This window comes from Herpailurus yagouaroundi, unplaced genomic scaffold (assembly GCF_014898765.1).
Source record: "Herpailurus yagouaroundi ecotype Mexico unplaced genomic scaffold, PumYag 187, whole genome shotgun sequence".
NCBI lineage: Eukaryota > Metazoa > Chordata > Mammalia > Carnivora > Felidae > Herpailurus > Herpailurus yagouaroundi.
In genome coordinates this window covers 1,388,634-1,413,122 of record NW_024412418.1, presented here as the reverse complement: position 1 = coordinate 1,413,122, position 24,489 = coordinate 1,388,634, and the positions used below count along the sequence as shown (strand labels likewise).

The window sequence follows — 24,489 nt, the reverse complement described above, 5'->3', positions numbered from 1 at the left end:
CTCTCTCTAAAATAAATAAAAAATAAAATAAAGTAAAAGGAAAGAAACCCTACATTTCAGTATCCTTCTTACTTTCTGATTAAAGGCTTTATTTTTAGTTTCTGATATATTGTATGTTTTTACTTATATGATGTTCTGGGAAATGATTTTGTTTGCCCCTTAGTCCCTGGTTAAAATAATCCCCTTCCCTCATATCCAATTACCCCTTCCGAGATATACCTGGGAGGGGCACTGGGTTTCATCAATCATTCATGGGATAAGATCTCTGTAATTGAAAGAGCAAGAGAAAACCAGAGGATCTGCAAACACCTAAGCAGGTGACATCTGGTCTCAATAGTTAGCTGCTACTGCCTAGAGTATGAATATGCATCTTTAAAAAGGGGAAGATTTTGTACCAGAGAGGAAGACAAGAAATTTAAAGGCAAAGTTGAGCTTCAGCTACAGGAAGAGAGGGATAAGAGAAAGCACAGAGGGCCTTTCATGCAACTTTCTAGCATGGGAATTAGGGAAGCTGAGGGAAGAAGAGACTTGACCCCAGTAACTGTGAATCAGAGAAGGTCGGTCGCTTGGATCATTGCAATTTTCCTGGAAAAGCCAGCAGTAAGAGGCTTCAAATGAAGCTTGATTTGGGAACACTGAGGAATACAGGGGTATTATACATTATTCCATAAGCCACTTTAGAATGAGAGCATTTTTCATGGAAATTGTAGGTTTTAGCATATTGGAAAATGAAAAGAAATGGAAAGATATAGGAAGAAAGAAAAGCAGTGCACAAATTTATCTCACTCATGTATCGAAGGGCCTAGATGCTTTATTATCAGAAGGGCTACAGCATTCCATGACCACCCTGAAATGTAGAAATGAGGTAAAATAACTTCTGACATTTCTAAAGCTCCTATAGCTAAGGTCACAAAAATCTGTTGAACACTTATCTGATAAAGAGCCAGCCAAGATAAACTTTGGAAATACTGCAAACACCAAGTAAAACAAAGCATTTAGCCACCATGATTAAAACAGCAATTATAATAAAAATAATGCTAACTGCTGCTATTTTTATAATTATAATTTGTTTAGCATCCACTACCTGCCAGATAGTTTATAATTCACTCACAAAAGCCCTACAAGGTAACAATTTTTATTCTCGTTTTTAGATAAAAGATGCAATATTTGAATAAATAGGTAACTTAATATGAATATGTAAGTTAATATATCACTTAGCCAAGACCTCATACCTAGTTAATAAAAGGCCTGGGAATTAATTCTAGGTTTTCATGTTCCAAGGATTGAGACTTCCAGAACTGCATCTCCAGAATTCACTTGCATGAATTAAAGCATAATCAAAACTTCAGGTTATCTTTCTACCATTTTATGACTATTACAACATTGTCCCAGTCATCATGCTGAGAGAGAGAGAGAGAGAGAGAGAGAGAAAGAGAGACTGAAAAAGGTTTATAGGAAAGCTACAACATGAGTAATGGGGATGAAATGGTATATTACAAAGTATACTGGAATAGAGTTTGCTTAACTGAGAGAACACTAACCCACTATCAAAGGATTTTCATAAAGGAAGATCGCCATTAGGATTCCATGTTCTGAGAAACTGAATGCAAGAAAGTAAATTCAGAAAAAACTATAAGGGGATTGGTACTTTAGTATGTTCTAACTGGAAAGTGGCTAGAGGCTGTCACATCAGGATTTTCAATTTAGGGAGACCTGATCTTATTAGGAAACACCAGGGGCACCTGGGTGGCTCAGTCAGTTAAACATCTGACTCTTGATTTCAGCTCAGGTCATGATCTCACAGTCTGTGAGTTAGAGAGCCCTGCATCAGGCTGTGCACTGACAGTGCAGAGCCTGCTTAGGATTCTCTCTCTCTCTCTCTCTCTCTCTCTCTCTCTCTCTCTCTCTCCCTCTCTCTCTCTCTCTCTCTCTCTCTCTCTCTGCCCCTCCCCTGTTCATGTTCTCCCCCACCTCTCAAAATAAATAAATAAACTGTAAAAAAAAAAAAAAGAAAGAAAGAAAGAAGAAAGGAAGAAAGAAAGAAAGAAAGAAAAAGAAAGAAAGAAAAAGAAAGAAAGAAAAAGAAAAAGTAAAAAAAGGAAACACCAGAGGATGACAAAGGAAAGTATATAAATGAATACAAATTTTTCTCCTCCCTTCATGCAGGTCCTTGCATTATGACAGTACAGATCTTCCCATGAAGAGATGGAGTCTGTTTTCTTATCCTTAAATATAGGCCATCTCTGCAGTTTGCTTAGGTTAATGAGAGATTAGCACACATGATTCTGCAAAAGTTTAGAAAACATTGTGAGTTAGAGAAGAACCAAGAGTCTGTCAACTGCCAGCTATGTGACTGAGGTCACACTAAGTCATCTATCTTTGGCCACCCCACCAATTGACCACAGATGCAGAGAAAACCTGGCTGGTAAGAGCTGAGCTTGACCAGACCAGTAGGAACACCCACACGACCCATGGAATTGTAAGCAAAATCAAATGGTGATTGTTCCACACCATTCAGTGTTGAAGGGGTTTGTTCACAGATAAAGCTAATAAAATCCGGTGGCAAAAACAAAGTGACAACCTAAACAGCCACTATATACTTCAAGAGGTGGATTACTGATTAATTCTGAGGGCCTGAGAGCTCTTGTCCCCTACCTCCTGAAGACAGAGAACTAGAATGAATGTTCCTAATACTCATTTATTTGGGAAGGAAAATGTCCTCACAGATCATCTAGCCCAGCCTGATCAATGTGAATATATGGAATCTGAAACTAAGAGAGAGCACATGACTTGTCCAAGGTCACGGTGAGGTTCTGACTGCACTAGAACTACTGGGCAGGTCCTCTGACCCCCAGTCCTGGAAATTTTACTCACTAACCTCGAGATCTCGGCCAGTCCTGATATTCTATGACTCTATGACGCTGTGGTTCTATAATTCCAAGACAAAGCACAACAATGCCAGCGCTCCAGACAGCCTTGGAACAGGAGAAGAACATGGTCTAGACTGAAGTAACAAGAACATTTTTTCATTTTAAAATATCAACTACACCATCATGGATTCAAACTCTGCACACAATCCTGTGTTTCTTGTATTTCCTCCGGAGATCACTGTTTCCAAGTTTCAGTCACCAGAGTTTATAGCCACAACCTATGAATCCAGCGGCCCTTTTCCAAAATCACTTACCACAAAAATGAAAACCTTAGGGGTAAGTAAGATCTGCCCTAATGTATACTCTACTGAGGGTGTGTTAGGGACTGAATGTTTGTGTTTCCCAAAATTCATAGTTGAAACCATAATTCCAATGTAATGGTGTTTGGAGGTGGGATCTTTTTAATTAGTTCATGAGGGTAAACTCTCATGAGTGGGATTAATGCCTTTATAAGAAGAGGTCAGGGAGGTAAGTAGCTCTCTTTCCACCATGAGAAGTTACAAAAGAGAAGTTTCCAGCCTGTAACCCAGAGGGGGTCTACATCAGAACCCAACCTTGTGGCACCCTGCTATCAAACTTTCAGCCTCCAGAATCATGAGAAATAGATTTCTGTTGTTTATAAGCCATCCAGTCTATGAACCATGGGCTTAATCAGCCACCTCATCAGGGTATTATAGATTCTATTACTTTGTTCAGAAGCCTAAACTAAGATGGGGGTTGTGGGGGAGAAGAAAGAGAAAAAAATATTTGGTGGTGCAATGTTTCAAGGTAGGAGCTAATTCCAACTTTTATTTCCACTCAAATCAGGAAGTGTCACATTTCTAAACCAACTATGTACAAATTTCTATGGATAGGAAAAGAATCCTCTGGGCTTTTGAAGGTCACAATTAAAGTAAAAATCTCCAAAATGACCAACTAGGAGTTTTTTCCTAGTCAAGTTCAGAGAAAAGGAAGAGAAAATCAAGTAGAAGTCAATAGATCAGGTTCTATATCCTGGGTTACTGAGTTGTAGTACGGTTTTATATTTTCCCAATCAGAACTCAGAATTCATTTTGATAACATGATATGGTATTTTTATATGCGGGGCTTTTGCAGAAAATCCCCTTAATACTGTAAATGTTCATCTCTCCCCCACCTATCCATTTCTTGAATATTAATTATTTTTTATTTACCAATCCTCCTTTCAGACAATGTGATTCAGTATGTTTGAGGCTGTGACAGGGCCTATATCTCATAACATATTTGTCTTTTGAATCCCAAGCCTTCAAGGATGGAAAATAGGAAAAATTTTTGATTTTTTTTTTCAGAAAAAAACAAAGTGAGAAAGAGGGCCCACTGACATGCAGGAAAGGGCCAACAGTCTAAACTGCTTTCACATCTATTTAAATATAATGGTACTCAAACTTCCACTAAACGGTTCATATTACTTTAACTAATATGGATTGAACTATGTGCAAAAAATTACGTTAGACACTATAGGGGGTTACAGAAATAAACACAACCCACTTTCTCTCATTGAGAAGAATAAATACATAATTTAGAAATAATAAAGTGACAATATTAAAAACCACATTTCAATGTAGCCTCTAATAGGAGCCATATATGGTGGGGGGGGGGGGAGGGGGTTGGAACCCAGAGAAGGAACAGTTACTTCTACCTAAAAGCAATGAGACTGGGGCTCCTGGATGCCTCAGTCGGTTAGGCGTCTGACTTTGGCTCGGGTCATGATCTCGTGGTTTGTGGATTCGAGCCCTGCGTTGGGCTCTGTGCTGACAGCTTGGAGCCTGCTTCGGATTCTGTGTCTTCCTCTCTCTCTGCCCCTCACCCGCTTGTGCTCTGTCTCTCTCTGTCTCTCAAAAATGAATAAATGTAAAAAAAAAAAAAAAAGGGTTAAAAGCAATGAGACAACATCATAGCAAATTTGGCATTTAATCTGAACCCTGAAGGAGTGATGGAATTTTCTTAAAGTTTTTTTTTTAATGTTTATTTATCTGAGAGAGACAGAGCATGAGTGGGAGAGGGGCAGAGAGAGAGGGAGACACAGAATCCAAAGCAGGTTCCAGGCCCTGGCCCGTCAACACAGAGCCCCACGCAGGGCTTGAACCACAAACTCTGAGATCATGACCTGAGCCAGAATCGGATGTTTAACCAACCGAGCCACCTAGGTGCCCCAGAAGTGATGGAATTTTAATAAGTAGAAATGAAGGGAAAGGAAGAAGGCAGAATTTTCTAGATAGAGAAAGCACTGTGAACAAAGAGCTCATGGTAGCGTAGTTTGGGAATGGCAAAGAAGACTTGGGAGAGAGCAAATTAGACTTGAAAGATTTAAGGGGATTGACTAAAAGACAAACAAACAAAAAAGAAATAAGAAAAATCAGGATGGATAAATAAACTGCGGTACATCCACACAAGGGAATGTGACTTGATGGTCAAAATAAATAAGCCATCAAGCCATGAAGAGACACATGGAGAACCTAAAATATGCATTGCTAAGTGAAAGAAGCCAGCCTGCAAAGACAACAAACTATATGATTCCAACTATGTGACATTCCGGAAAAGCCAAAGTATGGAGACAAAAAGATCAGTGGTTGCCAGGGGATGAAGGGAAGAGGCAGGGTTGACTATGTGGAGGGCAGGATGTTTAGGGCAGGAAAACTATTCTGCACAATACTATAATGGTGGATACACACCATTGCACATTTGTCAAAAGCCGCAGAACATACAACACCTAGAGTGAAGCCTTTGACAGTGATGTGTCAGTGTTGGTTCATCAATGACAACAAATGTACCAGTATGAGATGTTGGTAGTGGGGGAAGGCAACAGGAAGTACATGAGAACTCTGTACTTTTCATGCAATTTTGCTGTGAACCTAAAACCGCTTTTAAAAGTAAAGCCTCTTAATTTAAATAAAATGGTAAGTATGGTAAATTTTGTTATGTATATTTTACCAAAACTATTTGAAATGTGAAAAATCACCTTTAGGGACTAACTGGGAGAGAAAAGGAAATAACCAGGAAGGTAATTTGTGGAGACCTAATTGCCAAGAATCTTATATCCCACCCCTACTTTGATTTTACAGTATAGACAAGTAGTTTCCAATCTGTGAAACCAACAAATCACCTAAGGAGCTTTATAAAATATATACATCAGGTCCCTGGGCCTGGTTCCGGAACCACTGAACAGCGATTTTGAGGGTGGTGGTGGTGGTTGAAATCTGTAATTTTTAAACACTTCTCTGATTGGATGACCGCCAGATTGGGCAGCTTTGTTTCAAACAATGTTGGGCAGCTTTGTTTCAAACGGACTGGTTCTGTCTTGCTATCCTACTTCAGCACTGACACAACACTGGAATAGAGAAAAAGGAAGCTGGTGCGGAAAAGCCAGGCAGGAAACAATTTTAATAGTTTAGAGGACTGGGCGGTGGCTATTGCGTTGAACTTACTCAAAGGAACCTGGACTTGAGGAAAAGGATCTCATTCACAACTCACCTACTTATGGTCATAGTTACCATGGGAGTGAATGAGATTACTCAGACCGAGAAGACAGACGGAGAATAAGAGGGCAGAGAAAACAGACTCACGCACGGTACCCCTTCCATTCTTTATGTCACACTCACCAATCTTCCCTAGCAGTTGTTAAACCCTGGCTTTATTTGTATTCATTATTTGCTTTATTTTTCATTTTTGGAGGAATCTCCACACTTTTTTCCATGGTAATACATCCCCACCAACAGGGCAGCACATCCTCACCAGCATTTGCTCTCTTGTCTTTTTGATGATAGCCATTTTAACAGATGTGAAGTCCTATCTCCTTGCGGTTTGGATGTGCATTTCCCTGATGCTTGGAGTTTGACATGGACTTCTCAGCCTCACCTGGAGATTCTACTCACTAAGTATAGGATACAGGATACAGGGCCTGGGACTTTTCATCTCTAATTCCCAGCAGATCCTAATGTTTCCAGTCCATGGACTACATTTTCCAGAACACTGATTTAGATCACTTTATCTATTACGAAGTATCAGATAAAGGGATCAAGAAAACACCTGGGAGTATCATAAAAGGGCTTCTGCTATCCTTCCCTTATTTAAAAGGAAGGTAATTGCCAAATCCTTTTAACCAAAAGGGGATCATGCACATTTTTGAAAAGGGAACCTACCGTCTTGCTTTCTCCTTATCATGACTTTTCCTCTATTTACAGGCTATCCAGATCCTGTTTGGACTGCTGAACTTTTTCTTTGGGGTTGTTTTCCTTTTTACCCTTGAAAACCCATACCCAAGGTTCCCCTTTATATTTATTTCAGGATACCCATTCTGGAGCTCTGTTTTGGTGAGTATAGGCAATTGAGTTAAATTTGAGGCCACGCCAACAGGAATACTAGGGAATTCTTAATTACAAAATGAGCTGCATTCAGTTGCATGATATGCTTTGAAAAGTTAAAAGAAAAATCAACTTTGTTGAAACTTTTTCCCCATTAATTCATCAGAATTGCTGATGTTCCATCACTGGGCCTTGAAGTTCCTTTGGGAACATTTCCTTGGATCTTGACATTATTTGTCCATTAATTCATTCAAAATAAGTTGCCATCTTTATAAGCCAGACACATGGAGGAAGGCAATGAGGATCCAGAGGTTAATAATACATGGAACCTCACTATGAAAGACGGTATGAAGTTTCCTCAAAAAATTAAAAACAGAACTACTATATGATCCAGAAATTCCACTTGTGGAAACATATCCAAAGGAAATGAAACCCTATGTTAAAGATATATCTGCACCTCCATGTCCGTAGCAGCATTATTCAAAACAGCCAAGATAGGGAAACAACTTAAGTGTCAATCAACAGATGAATGCATAAAGAAGTGTATATACATACTTTTGTGTGTGTGTGTGTGTGTGTGTGTGTGTGTGTGTGTATTACTCAGCCATAAATAACCAAGAAAATCCTGACACTTGCAATAACATGGTTAGACTTTGAGGGCATTATGTTAACGTGAAATAAGTTAGGGAAAGACAAAAACTGTACAATCTCACTTATATTTCGAATTTAAAAAACCTCATAGAACTAGAGCTCAGATTTAAGGTTTCCAGGGGCAGAGAGTGAGGAGAGAAGGGATGGAGGGAGGCGTTCAAAAGGCACAAACTTCAGTTATGAGATAAATAAGCATAACTTCAGTTATAAGACAAATGTACGACAGGATGACAGTTAACACTGCTGTATGATACATATAGAATTTTTTAAGAGAGTCAATTCTAAGAGTTCTCATCACAAAGAAAAATATTATTTTTCCTCTTTTTCTTTCATTTTTTTTGGGGGGGGTTGTATCTATATGAGATAACTGATGTCAAGTAAACTCATTATAATCATTTCACACTATGTTTAAGTCATATCATTATGCTGTACGTCCTAAACAGCACTGCATGCCAACTATATCTCAATTAATCTGGGGGGAGGTGGGTAATAAACAAACAAAAAGAGTAATACATGGGCACTTCCTTCAAAGGGCTCTCAATTTACCAAGAAAGCAAACGTGTAAACAGGTCATTTCAAGGTACTGGGATTAATGATACCACAGAGGGTGTAGAAAGTGCTTACAGAAGTCGAGATGAAAGTAAAGCAGGGAATTCTTAATTAGAATTTTTTAGAAAAGTCAAGAAACTTTTTAGAAAAATGTTTTAGAACTGTTTAGAAAAGTAAAGAAACAGAGGTATCTTTGAGCTGCACAGAGACATTTAATCACATTTCATAACATTCAATAAACATTATTTTGGGACCTAGTATAGTGCCAGAGAATAGATAGTGTGTGGGAATTCATAGAAAAAGCAGTTCTCGGTCTCGAGGTCTCTCAAGTGGAGAGTAGGATAATTACCATATGGTGTGATGACTGAGAACAGACACGCAAGCTGCCTCTAGAGGAAGGGCACCCACAAAAAGGAGGGGAGACTTCCCAGGGATACTTCCAGTCTCATGGGAGTTTTAAAGGGCCAGTGGTTAAGCAGGAGGAGGGCACACACAGAGAAAGGGAGTGGGGAATGGCTGGGGGTAAGGGGTAGGGATATCTTGCTGCCAAGGGAGAAGGGACACTTTCTATTCTGAGAACTGTAAGAGTTCAGCACAGAGAGTGAGGGTAAGAGGTGAGGCTGAAGAAATACCAGGCAGTGGGACCAGAAACTTAAAAATGGGTGTGCTGTAATCCCATCTGGAGTTTCTGCCAGGTAATGATGCTATGTATGACTCAGCTCCATGAAAATCCTGGGGATTTTTTTCAGAATGCCCAGCCTATTAGCTGGGAGAACACACTGGATCGCAAATGGGCATGAAGGATGTTTCTTTTTATTTTTTTAATATGAAATTTATTGTCAAATTGGTTTCCATACAACACCCAGTGCTCATCCCAACAGGCGCCCTCCTCAAGGAGGACGTTTCTTAAAAGGATCACAGAAGCTGATCCTATTGGCTGTGAACTGATTTGACACCAATGTGTCGTGATATCAAAGCTGAGTCCACAATAGCTGTAAAAGGAAGATGGATGAGAAAACTAAAGCCCAGTGTTCAAATAGGTAGTTAAGACTAAAGCTACTTTCTAGTTCAGTATTTTGTCCGCTACTCATTTGTAGATAGTCACCTGAGGCATCTCGCTCACTGCTTTGAGGATCATAGGAATTAGGAAGGCATGTACAAGAAACACGGAGAGGTCTGTTCTCTGAGACCTCTTTAGCATCAGCTAAACAAGCCCATCACTAAGATATTTATTCTTTTTAATAGTTCATTAATTCTGGAGCCTTCCTAGTTGCACTGGAAAGAAAACCCACAGGAAGCCTGGTGAGTTAGATTTCTCCTTTCCTAAAAAATGTGTAACATTGAAATAATTAAGTCTAGCCTTGAAAATGAATTTGGAAAAACTTTAAACCACTACAATTCCACAAACTGTCAAGTACTGATACCAATTGATGGCATTTTGGGTTTTTTTGTCCATAGAATCATAAAACACTAATGCCAGAAGAGTTTTCTTTTTTAAAAAAAAATTTTAGTGTTTATTTTTGGGAGAGAGAGACAGAGTGCAAGTGGGGGAAGGACAGAGAGAGAAGGGAGACACAGAATCCGAAATAGGCTTCAGGCTCTGAGCTGTCAGCACAGAGCCGACGTGGGGCTCGAACCCACGAACTGTGAGATCATGACCTGAGCCTAAGTTGGACGCTTAACTGACCGAGACGCCCAAGCGCCCCTAGTGCCAGGAGAGTTTTCTAGGTAATCCAGTTTCTTATTTATGAAAACACTGAAACATAGAATAAATCCCCAAGTTCCTAAGCCAAAAGGTAAAATGGGTCTCAGCATTTCAGTGACATACTCAGTCATTCTTTTTGTAAGTATTTGTGGTCCCATCTCCTGCCAGACATTGCAACAGGCATGAGTTTATTAGCTCACATGACAGGCATACCGTGAAGACAATCTAATTAAACCTTATAAGCAAAAGTTCAAATAAATAATATAGTGTTAATGAGTGTGAGATTTTAACTTACAGATAAATTATAAGTAGAATATTTTTACTTTTCTCAAAGAATCAAAAATGTGAGATATTAATTAACAAGCCAAGAAAGTAATTCCAGCCCAGGGTGTCCCCTGCAGGTTTAAAGTTTGGGGAAGAACTAAAAATTGCAAAGAAATACAATGTTTAGTTAGAGTCATGAAACAAAAATGTAAGTAGGTCATGACTTTTACCAGGGCATCAAAATGCAATGCAAGGTGACAACGCCTAAGTCCCTTTTTGTCCAGTGTGCACTCCTTCCCCCAAGTAAATGGGAGTTAACTCGGGTACAGATCATGGAGGACAGAAGGATTTTTTCAGAGCTCCCTGGATCCCATTATTCTATGGCTGAGAGCCCGAAGCCCGAAGGGATGAAGTGTCTCACAGATGATCACACAGCTGCCTAGTGGCATTGCAATGCTGTGACTAAAACCCTCTCCCGGTCTTCCCACTGCTGCTCTGCCTATAGCCTGCGTGTTATGTTCATCTCTTTCAGGTGAAGACAACCCAAGCAATGAATTCTCTTAGTGCCTTGGCAGCAACAGCTGGAATTATTCTCATCGCACTTGGTCTCGTTCTAGATCAAAACTACTTTTGTGGCCATGAAGACACAAATAGCCGGTGCCGGGCCATTAATACCCTATTCATTGTAAGTATGCCACATTTTTACAGTAAGGGATAATGGGGGTAATTGTAAAGATGTATTAGCACCCGATCAGCAAAATCTAAATGACATTGTAGACACATGCATTGTCTTTTATTTACGAACATTTACAGAAATAATAGGATCTTCTAGGTTATACCAGGCATTGTGGAATAGAAAAATAAACGCATTACGACCCCCACCTTTAGGATTTCACAGATGAGTAGAGAAGGTAAAACATGTACCAATGAGTGTAATATAAAAGACCGAGTGTTACAAGAGGAAAACTACAGGTAGAGCAGGTCGGTAGTAATTCATAGCCCTAGAGGTACATTAGAATCACGAGGGGAATGTTTTTATGGTTTTGGTTTTGGCGTTAATATTTAGTCTGGACTTCTGACAAAACATGGTATACATTGAAAACAGGGATTTATTTCTAATCTTTCCAAAGATTAGTTCCACTAATATTAGTTTAAGGTAATGTAAAAGATGTAAATCTACAGAAAAAACAGTCAACAAGACCCATCAAAATTTGCAGAGAAAGCTGGAAAGTAATCACCTGAGGAAAAGGGAGTCCTTACAGAAGTAAAATATGGTGGGGCACTTGGGTGGCTCACTAGGTTAAGTGTCTGACTTCGGCTCAGGTCATGATCTCACAGCTCATGAGTTCAAGCCCCACATCAGGCTCTTTGCTGACAGCTTAGAGCCTGGAGCCTGTTTCAGATTTGGGTCCCTCTCTGCCCCTCCCCTGCTCATGCTCTGCTTCTCTCTCTCTGAAAAATGAAATTAAACAATTTTTTTTAAAAGTAAAATATTGGGGTGCCTGGGTGGCTCAGTTGGTTGAGTGGCTCAGGTCATGATCTCCTGGTTTATGGGTTCGAGCCCCGCGTTGGGCTCTGTGCTGACAGCTCAGAGCCTGGAGCCTGCTTCAGATTCTGTGTCTCCCTCTTTCTCTGCCCCTCCCACAATCATGCTCTGTCTCTCTCTCTCAATAATATAATAAATAAATGTTAAAAAAAAGTAAAAAAAAAAAAAGTAAAATATGGACATTGCAAGAGCAGACATCCTTCCTCATCTTTTCCCTGTGCTTAGAATGAAAGCATGCATGGGGCACCTGAGTGGCTCAGCCGGTTAAGCATTCGACTTTGGCTCAAGTCATGATCTCACGGTCTGTGAGTTCAAACCCCGCATCGGGCTTTGTGCCGACAGCTTGGAGCCCGGAGACTGCTTCAGATTCTGTGTCTCCCTCTCTCTCTGCCCCTCCCCTGTTCATGCCATCTCTCTCTGTCTCAAAAATAAATAATTATTAAAAAAATTTAAAGAATGAAAGCATGTAGTTTTTCATCATTAGGTATGCTGTCAGCTGAGGGTTTTTTATATGGACTTGATCAGATTGAATAAGTTTTTTCTCTTCCCAGTTTGTTAAATGTATTTACCATGTGTGCTGAATTTAGTGAAATTCTTTTTCTAGATCTACTGAGACAATCATGAGGTCTTTGTCCTTTATTCTATTATTATGCTGCATTGCACTGATTGCCTTTTTTGTCTTGAATAAACCTTACATTCTTAGGATAAATCCCACTCAGTCATGGTATATAATCCTTTACAAATGTTATCAGATTCAGCTTTCTAGTACTGTGTTAAAGATTTCTGCATCTATATTTATAAGGGATACTGGCCTATAGTCATCTTTTCTTGTGACGTCTTTGTTTTTTGTGTCTGGTTAATACTGGCATTATAGAATGAGTTGGAAAATATTCCTTCCTCTTATACTTTTTGTTAAATTTTGTGAAAATTGGTATCAAATTTTCTGTAAACATTAGGAAGACTCACTGGTGAAGTCTCCTGGGTCTGGGTTTTTCTTTGTGGGATGTTTTCACAATCACTGTCATCCGTGTATTTAGGTTTTCTATTTCCTCTTGGATCAGTTTCAGGAGCTTGTCCCTTATTGTCGGCCTGAGTGAATGAAGAAACATGACAATACTGATTTTCAAGGAAGGTTGCCATGGTAATACTGTGTATGTAGGGTTGTCTACCAATAACCTAGCACCTTGAACTAGCACAGAGGAGATAAAATAGCCAAGATGATAAGCCCATAGCCATCAATGGCATCTGTCATTTTGAAGGGGGAATAATTTTGTTCTGGTCATCTTGAGCAGGGGAAGCAGTCTAGTTCCTAATTGTGAGGAGCACAGGGCCACCTGTGCATTAGCTGTCCTAATCTTTTAGACCATTTGCTTCCGTGAGGTTTCTAGATTATAGCTTGATGTCTATAATAAGTGTGGTAGTGGTGGTGGTGGTGGAGGTTTCCATAAGATCTTATGAAAAAAGACTCAAGTGTACTCTTTCCCTGATGGTATTTCCAAAATAACCAATCCCCTGCCTAAGGTCACACAAAAATGATTAGCTGGCTGGCAAGGGAAAGTAGTCCACATCTGTTGGGGGGGGGGGGCAAGACAAATTTTATAACCAGTTATCAGAAAAGAAGCGATATAATTCACCGAGCTATAACACAGAATCAATTCCTGAGGATTTAGTCAATGATTACCAGGAAGTAAGAAGATATCAGAGACAGTAAAAGCCTTAGAAAACCTACCCCTGCCTGCAGATACAAGGAATCGGCAGCCTCCAACAGGTGGAATGTATGAAGAAGAGTCTCTCCTACAGCCAATTTCCTACACATAGACAAGACTGGAAAAGGTTTCTGACAAGTTTTTACTAAGCGATCCAAGATAATTGGTCCTAGAGAGGATACTGGTCAAAAAGACATTTTACTCATGAAAAAGTCCTGGGAGACCTGATTTCTAGGACAAATAAACACTATTCAATAAAAAGTGCTAGACTCCCCTCATCAACACGGATGTGCAAACCCTGCACAGGGTTGCTCAAACAGATTCAGTGGAATAGTCACTAAATGAGTCAAAGGACCAGGACCAAAATGGTGAGGGGTCTGGCTAGACCTCTCTGGGGGTCTCTGTGACTGTCTGGCACCTTCAAAGACCACCAGGAAAATCAAAGGCAGTTAAAAGCTGAATGTATTAAATCTGCTAATCAAAGGAGAGCATAGGGTCTCAGATGCATTAAGGGGAAACAGAAAAGAGCATTTATAGGCTTTCATCAGCTGGAGTAGTCACAAGGTAATTTTAGGGGAGAGGAACAGTAGTCTGGAAAGGATCTGGTCAGAGTTGCAAACTAGAATAGTTGCAAGGATAGTCAGTGGCCTAATTTTTGGAAAACATTAATTCACATGGAATTACCATTAAGACATTTCTCTGTAGTCTTACCTTGCACATAAGGCTCTGAGAAGCCTTATGTTAAAACCTTGAACTTAGATATTTGGTCTTGCATCCATATCATGCTTTGGTGCACTTCAATTTGCTGAGTCAAAGTACAGTTACTTTTCAAATCATGATTTCTTTCCATGATCAATTCTTAATAATCTTAACTAAAACTAAAGACTATGAAAATTACCAAAAGGAAAAAGTAGAAGCCACTGGACTAACAGTTAACTTCTCAAAAGCAACAATAAAAGCCAGAGACTGAACGATATCTTCAGTGTTTTGAAACAAACAAAAAAATACCAACCAAGAGCCTATCATTCATGGCCCATTAAAACATCTTATAAGAATGAAGTGAAATGAAGTCTCTTCAGAGACACAAAATTCAAGCTTGTCTCCTGCAGAGCAGCATTAAAGGAATAATAATGAACTCCAAGTACAAAGAAAATGATAGCACAATGAGACACAAGAAGGAAGGAAGAACAAAGAATGTGTAAACACATGGACAAATACGAGTGAAGGCTGCTTGTGTAATACAGCAATAATAAGATACACTGAGATTAAAAATAAAGTATTTAAAATACCAGTCAGGGGGCGCCTGGGTGGCTCAGTGGGTTAAGCGGTTGACTTCAGCTCAGGTCATGATCTCGTGGTCCATGAGTTCGAGCCCCACGTCGCGCTCTGTGCTGACACCTCAGAGCCTGGAGCCTGTTTCGAATTCTGGGTCTCCCTTTCTCTCTGACCCTCCCGTGTTCATTCTCTGTCTCTCTCTGTCTTAAATATAAATAAATGTTAAAAAAATTTTAAACAAAATTAAAAATAGAATAATAATAAAATACCAGTCAGAATTAACATGTAAATAGAGAAGGGAGCAAATCGTGTTTTTGCTATTTGAGTTTGCTAAGGGCCTGAGTTTTCCCTGAGAAGAGGGTGAAGGTTTGAAGAACTTTAGACTTTGATATGTTTTAAAACTTAATGGTATCATCAAAAGTAAAAAACTAGTGGGGCGCCTGGGTGGCGCAGTCGGTTAAGCGTCCGACTTCAGCCAGGTCACGATCTCGCGGTCCGTGAGTTCGAGCCCCGCGTCGGGCTCTGGGCTGATGGCTCAGAGCCTGGAGCCTGTTTCCGATTCTGTGTCTCCCTCTCTCTCTGCCCCTCCCCCGTTCATGCTCTGTCTCTCTCTGTCCCAAAAATAAATAAACGTTGGGAAAAAAAAAAAAAAGTAAAAAAAAAAAAAAAAGTAAAAAACTAGCTCACATATATTTTGTCTACTATTCCAACAACAACAGAATACACATTTTTTGTAACACACACACAAAAAAATGATTATATATTGGTAAATATGACAATTTCAGATTAATACCAAAGGTTGAAGTCATAATGTATGTCCTATGCAATAAAACCATAAACAATGATTTAAAATAATTTCAAAAGCCCCTACGTGGTTGGATATGAAGAAGTGTGCTTCAAAGGAATTATCGGATCAGAGAAAAAATTAAAGTATAAATCCAAACATGTTCTGAAATGAAAGCTCAAAACCTTGAGGGCAGAAGGTAGAACAATACTTTAAGGCAATTCATAGCTTAGAAATGTAGATACTATAAATTATGAAACTTTGAAAAACAATGGTCCAAACATTAATCTCAGGGATTAAAGGAGAGAAAAGTTAGCCCAAAGAAAGAAGAATAAATTAATATATAATGACAAGAATGGAAATTAGTAAAAAAGAAATCATGCATACATTAGAAAGGAGTAAAACAGCCAATGACTGGTTTACAGAAAACACTCATAAAATATACAAATCCTTGGGGCACCTGGGTGGCTCAGTCAGTTAAGCGTCCGACTTCAGCTCAGGTCCTGATCTCACGGTTTGTGGGTTTGAGCCCCGCATCAGGCTCTGTGCTGACAGCTCAGAGCCTGCTTCGGATTCTTTGTCTCCCTCTCTCTCTGTCCCTCCCCTACTCATGCTCTGTCTCTGTCTCTCAAAAATAAATAAACATTAAAAAGAATTTTTAAATATACAAATCTTTTTTTATGGTTATGACAGAGTAATTTATATCAGAGCATCCCTCTAGTGAAAACCACTTTAATTAAAAGCTTATTAGAATTTCAAAACATTTCCAGCTGTTTGAATATACATGAAAGATACCACAGCCGCCAGGATTTGAAGTGCAAGGATCGTGTAAGAATTGTACACATTGAAGTAAACCCAAAATGCTCCATCGCATTCCTCCACAAGTTATTTGCTGACTCCTAACGTGTAGGATGCAAAGCTCAGAAGCCAAGCTGATAGGAAGCTAAGAGGCTAAAAGGCCAAGAATAGATTTCAGCAGTCATGCAGTGCTGGGGACAGACACACAAACTGTTCAGAGTCCACCAACAGCAGTGGTGGAGTCTAGGAAACACCCCGAAATTTCACTTCTGAAGAAAGACTACACCCTAGAACCAAGGACAAAAGAAACAGATCAGCCATCCCACAAAACTGAAATCCATCCTTGGAATTATTCTGATCAAGGTAACCTTCCCCTAATCTGTCTGATGGAAGAAAATTACATCATCTCCAGAGGAAGACAACATAATTTAGAATTTCTACCATTTTTTGCATATTACGTTTAAGTGTAAACAAACAAACAAAAACCAGACAGAACCACTTATGCCAGAAGATAGGACATCCCATTCAAAGGAATAAAGGTAAACTTCCAACTGACTCTTCACTTGGAGGCCTGATAGAGGCCGCAGGACAGCGGAATGACATTTTTAAAGTGCCGAAATAAAATAACGCGTGGAATTCTATGTCCAGTGAAAATGTTCTTTAAAAGTAAAGTTGAGGGGCGCCTGGGTGGCGCAGTCGGTGAAGCGTCCGACTTCAGCCAGGTCACGATCTCGCAGTCCGGGAGTTCGAGCCCCGCGTCAGGCTCTGGGCTGATGGCTCGGAGCCTGGAGCCTGTTTCCGATTCTGTGTCTCCCTCTCTCTCTGCCCCTCCCCCGTTCATGCTCTGTCTCTCTCTGTCCCAAAAATAAATAAAACGTTGAAAAAAAAAATTTAAAAAAAAAAAGTAAAGTTGAAATAGAGATATCAAACCAACACAAACTGAAGACAATTGGCATTGGCAAATTAGCCCTGAAGAGTATTGAATCAGTAATCAAAAACCTCCCAAAAGAGAAAAATCCAGGACCAGATGGCTTCGTTGGAAAATTCTACCAAACATTTAAAGAAGAATTAATACCAATCCTTCTTAAACTCTTCTAAAAGGTGGAAGCATCCAAATTCATTTTATAAGCCCAGGAATACCCACACCAAAACCAGACAAGTACACCACAAGAAAATTGCAAGCCAATATCCCTGATGAATATAGATGTAAAAATCCTCGACACATTATTAGCAAACTGGATTCAATAGTATATTAAAAGTCTTATACACTATTATCAAGTGGTGTTTATTCCAGGGATGCCAAGTTCAACATACACAAATCAGTCAATGTGATATACCACAATAACATAATGAACAATGAAAATCATATGACCATCTCAATAGATGAAGAAAAAGAATTTGACAAAACTTAACATGCAAAATTTAAACATAATTTAAATTCTCAACACACTGAGATAAAGAAACCTATCTCAACATAATAAAGGCCATATATGACAAGCCCACAGGAACAAGACAAGGATGCCTACTCTTAACACTTCTATTCAACAAAGTACAAGAAATCCTAGCCAGAGCAATTGGGGGAAGAAAGGGAAAAAAATGAAAAAAAAAAAAAAAAAAAAAAAAAAAAGGCGGAGGGGGGGGGGGAGGGGAGGGGAGGGAAGAGAAGAGAAGAGAAGAGAAAGCACCCAAATCAGAAAGGAAGAAGTAAAAATGTCTCTGCTTGCAGATGACATATTATACACAGAAAACCCTAAAGACCCCACCAAAAAAACTATCAGAACTAATAAAATGAATTCAATAAGATTGAAGGATCCAAATACCAATATATAAAAATAAGTTGCATTTCTACATACTAATAAAGATCTATGAGAAAGAAATTAAGAAATCACATCTACAATTGCATCAAAAAAGATAAAGTACCTAGGAATAAATTTAATCAAGGAGGTGAAGGAACTTGAAGACACTGATGAAAGAAACAGAAGGCACAAATAAATGGGAAGATATCCCCTGTTCATAGATTGGAAGGGTTAATATTGTTAAAATGCGTATACTACCCAGAGCAATCTGCAGATTCAATGCAATCCCCATCAAACTACCGATGGCATTTTTCTCAGAAATAAAAAATAATCCTAAAATTTGCATGGAACCACGAAAGACCCAAAGAGCAGAGCAGCAATCTTGAGAAAGAAAAACAAAGCTGAAGGCATCACATTTCTTGATTTCGAATGTACTATAAAGCTATGGTTCTCAAAAATAGTAAGGTATACAAACAGACGCACAGGTCAACGGAATGAATACAGAGTCATAAATAAACGTATGCATGTATGACCAATTAATTTACAACAAAGGAGGGGCGCCTGGGTGGCTCAGTCAGTTAAGTGTTCGACTTTGGCTCAGGTCACGATCTCACAGTTCATTGGTTCAAGTCCTGCGTCAGGCTCTGTGCTGACAACTCAGAGCCTGGAGCCTGCTTCGGATTCTGTGTCTCCCACTCTTTCTCTCTCTCTCTCTCTCTCCCTCTCTCTCTGCCCCTCCTCCACTCATTCTCTCTCTCTCTCTCTCTCTCTCTCTCTCAAGAATGAATAAATGTTAAAAAAAATTTAAAAACATTCACAACAAAGGAGCCAAGAATATATGATGGGGAAAGGACAGTCTCTCCAATAAATGGTTATCAGGAAAATTAAAAGGCCACACACAAAGAAATGTAACTAGACCACTATCTTACACCATACATAAAAATCAATTCAGAATAGATAAAATCTATCTATTTTGAATGAATAGAAAAATCATTCAAAATAAAGACCTGAACATAAGACCTAAAATCATAAAACTCCTAGAAGAAAACATAGGTAGTAAACTCTCTGATATCAGTCTCGGCAATGACGGTTTGGATTTGATACCTGAGGCAAAAGCAGCAAAAGCAAAATAAACAAGAGGGGCTACATCAAACTAAAAAGCTTCTGCAAAGCAAAGGAAACCATCAATAAAACGCAAATGCAACCTATGGAATAGGAGAAAATATTTACAAGTCACATATCTAATAAGGGGCTGATATACAAAATATATAAAGAGCTTGTACAACAGCAAAAAAAAATTAAAAAGTGGGCAGGGGATCTGAATAGACATTTTTCTAAAGAAGACATACAGATGGCTAACGAGTACATGAAAAGACACACTATATCGTGAGTCATCAGGGAAATGCAAATCAAAACCACAATGAAATATCACCTCACATCTGTTAGAAGGCTATTAGCAAAAAGACAAGAAATAACAAGAGTCAGTGAGGCTGTGGAGAAAAGGGATCCCTTGTGCACTGGCGGTGGGAATGGACATCGGTGCAGCCACCATGGAAAACAAGACGGAGGGTCCTCAAAAAAAATTCAAAATAAAACTACTATAGAATCCAGCAACTACACTTCTGAGTATGTATAAGAAGGAAAAGAAAACACTAACTCAAAAAGATATGAGCCACCTTCATATTCTTTGCAGCATTATTTACAATAGCCAAAACATGGAAACAAGCTAGACGTCCATGAACAGATGCATATGTGGTTCACTTACAATGGGATATTATTCGGTGATGAGAAAGAAGGAAAGCCACCTGTCTGTAACAATACGAATGGACTCTGAAGACATTATGCTAAGTGAAATCTCCATCCGACTAGATGAAAGAAAACAAGTACTGTATGATATCTCTTACATGTGGAATCTTACAAAGCCAACTTCATGAGAACAGAGAGTGGAATGGTGGTTACCAGAGGCTGCGGGGTGGAGAATTCGGACAGATGCTTGTCAAAGAGTACAAACTTCCAGCTAGAAGATGAATAAGCTCTAGAGGTCTAATGCACAGCAATGTCAATATTACTAACAATACTGTATTATATACTTTAGTGTTGCAAAGAGATTAGATCTTAAATATTCTCACCACCAAAAAAACCCCAAATTGATAATTAGGTGACATGATGGAAGTAATCAGCTAACCAATGTGGTGGTGACCATGCTGCAATATACAAGTGTATCAAATCAACATATTGTATACCTTAAACTTACACAGGCTTATATACCAATTATAAATTAATTTAAAAAAAAAAAGTAAGTGAAAAGGCAAGGCACAGAATGAGAGTTAATCTCCTCAATACATCTATCTGACTGAAGACCCATATCCAGAAAGTATTAAGCACTCCTGAAAATCAGTAATAAAAAGACAAAAAAAAAAGAGAGTAGCACTTGAACAAGCTCTTCACAAAGAAAGACATGTCAATGGCCAGTAAGCACGTAAAAATTTGTTCAACATTATCAGTTATGAGAAGAACGCAAATTCAAATCACAACATTTGTATGCACACCAGAATGACTTTAATTACAAGGACTGGCAAAACCAAATGTTGGCAGGAATGTGAAGCAAATGGAATTCTTGTACATTTTTGGTGGGAATGTAAAATGGCTCAACCACATTGGAAAACTACCTGGCAGTTTTTATGAAAATTAATCAGGCCTATTTTATGTCTCCACAATATATATAAGAATATTCATGGGGCGCCTGGGTGGCTCAGTCGGTTAAGCGTCCGACTTCGGCTCAGGTCACGATCTCGCGGTCCGTTGAGTTCGAGCCCCGCGTCGGGCTCTGGGCTGATGGCTCAGAGCCTGGAGCCTGCTTCCGATTTTGTGTCTCCCTCTCTCTCTGCCCCTCCCCCATTCATGCTCTGTCTCTCTCTGTCCCAAAAATAAATAAACGTTAAAAAAAAAAAAAGAATATTCACAGAAAATCTATTCTAATAGTAAAAACTAGAAACAATTCAAATGTCTATCAACAACAGAGTGGCTAAAGAAACAGACTATTCAAACAGCAGGATATTACTAAGAAACAAAACAGAGGGGCGCCTGGGTGGCTCAGTCGGTTAAGCCTCTGAGTACAGCTCAGGTCATGATCTCCTGGCTCGTGGATTCGAGCCCCACGTTGGGCTCTGTGCTGACAGCTCAGAGCCTGGAGCCTGCTTCGGATTCCGTGTCTCCCTCTCTCTCTGCTCCTGCCCCGCTCATGCACAGACACACTCTCTCTCTAATATAAATAAACATTAATAAATAAAATAAAATAAAAACCATGTGACTCTAAAATAAACAGTTTGTCAACCTATACTCACACCACGTAGACACGGTTGCAGAACAGAATGTGAACCCTAAGATCTTCACAAACTTTCACTGGCAGAACACTGCGTGTCCAGCCTCTGGGCTCCCAACAAAGTGTATATGCTGTTCGTGCTCTTTGGTGCCAAGATACAAAGCGTTTTAAGGGTCTCTGGCAGTTATAAAAAGAACGGAAGATGGTACTATTAGCCTATGCTTCGATCTGTATGCCTTTTTCGACATGTTCCTCTTTTTTCTGGGCCCTGTAGGGTTTTCCCCTCTCTTCTTTCTTTCCTTTTCTATTTTTGCTTCTTTTTTTTTCCTATTTCTTAATCTTTCTCCTTCAACAGACTACTTTTTTGATATCATTTTTTATATTGGTATATATTTATGAAATGGAGGCTTTCCTGCCTATAATACAGAAAATGTATTGTTTTGTATGACTTTCTCGAAGAAAATAATACGCCGTCCTGCGCTGTGTTAAAATGGCTGTATATTCTTATGACCTTGCACTAATTTGCTTCGTAGGCACGGGATGCACTTGAGACATGTGGGAGAGCTTTTCCCACCTGGGCATTTCTACGTCACTGTCATCAGAAAAATCATTATTGTGCTAATACCATGATTCTCCTTTTTTTCCTTCTTCTTCTTTTTCTTCCGTTCCAGGGAATTTTGATTATGTTGATGGCCTTCAGCGTTATTGAATTATTCATCTCTCTGTCTTTCTCAATTCTGAAGAGATGCTTTTATTGTTGCAACTGTGACTAATGGTGCTGAAGCGTACTGTGGGAATAAAGATGTGTTACAATCTTTAGGTGAGTTCCTCCTCACCTCCTAAAGAGGTGAGATCCGTGTGGGAGAAAAAGCCAGCAGGAACATAGAACCTTAAGGCTGGCAACTGTCTGAAGCAAAAGGGGAGTGACTTCAGAGGGTGGGCTCTGGGAGCATTCTGGCTAATAAAACACATCCTTGCCAGGTCCTCCTCTCCCTCAATCACATGATCACCTTGCTGTCGCCTCCTGTTATTCGTGCATCCGCTGAGCAACACAGCATCGCCACCGTACAAATAGAGAAATGAGCCAAAGCCCACGGTGTGGGGGTGAGCAGGTCCGTGACGTCTCCTGCCGATCTCTCCAAGAGACTCTACCTAATGGCTCCTTCTCCCTGGTTGTATGGAAAAATGAGGTGGTCTGGAAGAATGGCTCGACCCACACATTTTACAATGATCCTGCAAGATCATTAATGTTAGCCACTCATAATAACCAGAATAGTTAACAATGAAGGTATATATCGGTAAAAGCCACTAGAGCGGTCCGGGCACTGTGCTAACTGTTTTAGGTGTGTTACTCATTGAACCTCACAAAAAGTCTAAGAGGTGAATGTTACTGTTATATTCATTTCATGAGCCAGGGAGCTGAAGTCAAGAGAGGGTAAGTAAAGTGCCCCCGGTGACAAAGCCCACAATGTCAGAGCCATGACAGAAACAGGCGGCCTGGCTCCAGAGTCCAGGGTTTTGATCCCTACACCCACGTGCCAACGTCCCTTAAACTCTTGGTCTCAGAACCCCTTTACACTCAAAACAATTATTCAAGACCCATCCCACATAATACAAGTAACATTTTATTAACACAACATTTTATTAACATGACATTTTTTCCAAAAGAAAAAAGAAAATTAGTGTGGAGAGTGGTGCTGTTACATAGTTTTACAAATCCTTTTTTTTTTAGGTTACTTAACATTATTTTTATTTTTTAAAGGTATAGTTTATATACCAAAAAAATGCACACGTTTCATGTATACGTATTCCCTGATGCCATCCCCATGCCCAAGGTACTCAGCATATCCATCACCTCTAAAAATGTTCCTGTGCTTTTTTGAGGGTTTTTTGTTTGTTTTTTGGCAAGAACACTTAATGTGAGGTCTATTCTCTTCACATATTTTAAAGTGTACAATTCTGTATTAGTAACTAAGTACTCTGTTGCACAGATCTCTAGAACTTACTCATCTTGAATAACAAAAACTTTATACCCATTGAGAATCAAATGCCCATTTAACTTTACTGCACATTCAAATCACCCGAGCAACTTTTATAAACCCCCCCCCCCCCCTTAATGCACCACCCCACCCCATGGCAATCAAATAAGAATGTGGTGAGAGCTGGGCATCAATAATTTGTAAAGATTTCCAGGTGGTTCCAGTGCAGAGCTTCTCTCTAGCTTAATGGAAGGCAACTGGATTCTGGTAACTGCTTTCGCAGCCCGTCTGATGTGATGGCTCATGTTCTGTGGCCTGTGGAGAGACCGCTCTAAACTTGTGGAAAGGGGAACTAAGGTCTCAGTATTATTATGAAAGCGATCTTGAGGTCACAGACCCCCTGAAAGAGCCTCAAGGACGCCGGGAGATTCCCAGGCTGCATGCAGAGACGGCCGCCTTACACTGCATTTCCTTCCGCTGACACTATCCGCCAAGTACTGGGGATCTTCCCTCTGTCTTTCCACCTGTCAGGACAGCCCTCTGAGGGAGCTATGTGGAGCCTGCCCCTTAAGCATGAGAACCGAAGCTCAAAGCGGTTGAGTTTTCTGAGACTACAAAAGGGAGTAGGATTTAGAACCAGGATTTGAATCAAGACGCCAAACTCCAAATCTCATCATCCTATGCTGCTTTTGGCGCAGAAAACGTTTAGCATATGCAAAGAAATACACTATCAGGTTTTCGTTTCTGCCATAAGCTGGAAGGAGAAAGGCCTATGCATACATGTGTGACGGTAGGAGACGGGGGAGCAAGATTCTGATGAAAAATAGTCATTTTATTTACTTAAAATATCTATTTCCAGTGGAGT

General features: G+C 39.6%; 2 protein-coding genes across 5 annotated transcripts in view; one reads left to right on the top strand and one right to left on the bottom strand.

The window, feature by feature from the left end:
• Window positions 1–24,489, bottom strand: part of LOC121043357 (membrane-spanning 4-domains subfamily A member 4A-like) — a 168,914-nt gene that overhangs the window by 120,088 nt on the left and 24,337 nt on the right. The window contains exon 1 of one of the 3 annotated variants that reach the window (XM_040495021.1): window positions 21,668–21,768. The exons of the other annotated variants lie outside the window; for them this stretch is intronic. The gene's annotated coding sequence lies outside the window, so the exon portion shown is untranslated. Of the gene's footprint in view, window positions 1–21,667; window positions 21,769–24,489 lie in introns of those variants that run through there. 3 annotated transcript variants of the gene reach the window in all.
• On the top strand, window positions 2,939–22,654 carry LOC121043358 (membrane-spanning 4-domains subfamily A member 5). Of its 2 annotated transcripts, XM_040495024.1 has the most exons (5): window positions 2,939–3,206; window positions 7,130–7,258; window positions 9,695–9,751; window positions 10,951–11,103; window positions 22,317–22,654. In XM_040495024.1, the coding sequence occupies exons 1-5, from the start codon at window positions 3,054–3,056 to the stop codon at window positions 22,416–22,418; spliced, it is 594 nt and encodes a 197-aa protein (XP_040350958.1). In that variant the 5' UTR covers window positions 2,939–3,053; the 3' UTR covers window positions 22,419–22,654. The 2 variants fall into 2 exon arrangements, with proteins under 2 accessions (XP_040350958.1, XP_040350959.1); XM_040495025.1 differs by lacking the exon at window positions 9,695–9,751.

What these genes read in the sequence shown, in the direction of transcription:
- LOC121043358 (XM_040495024.1), top strand. Translation starts at nt 3,054, where the DNA reads ATGGATTCAAACTCTGCACACAATCCTGTGTTTCTTGTATTTCCTCCG. An exon ending in CATTCTGGAGCTCTGTTTTG is followed by an intron (nt 7,259 to 9,694) that starts GTGAGTATAGGC and finishes TCTTTTTAATAG; the next exon opens with TTCATTAATTCTGGAGCCTT. An exon ending in CCATTAATACCCTATTCATT is followed by an intron (nt 11,104 to 22,316) that starts GTAAGTATGCCA and finishes CTTCCGTTCCAG; the next exon opens with GGAATTTTGATTATGTTGAT.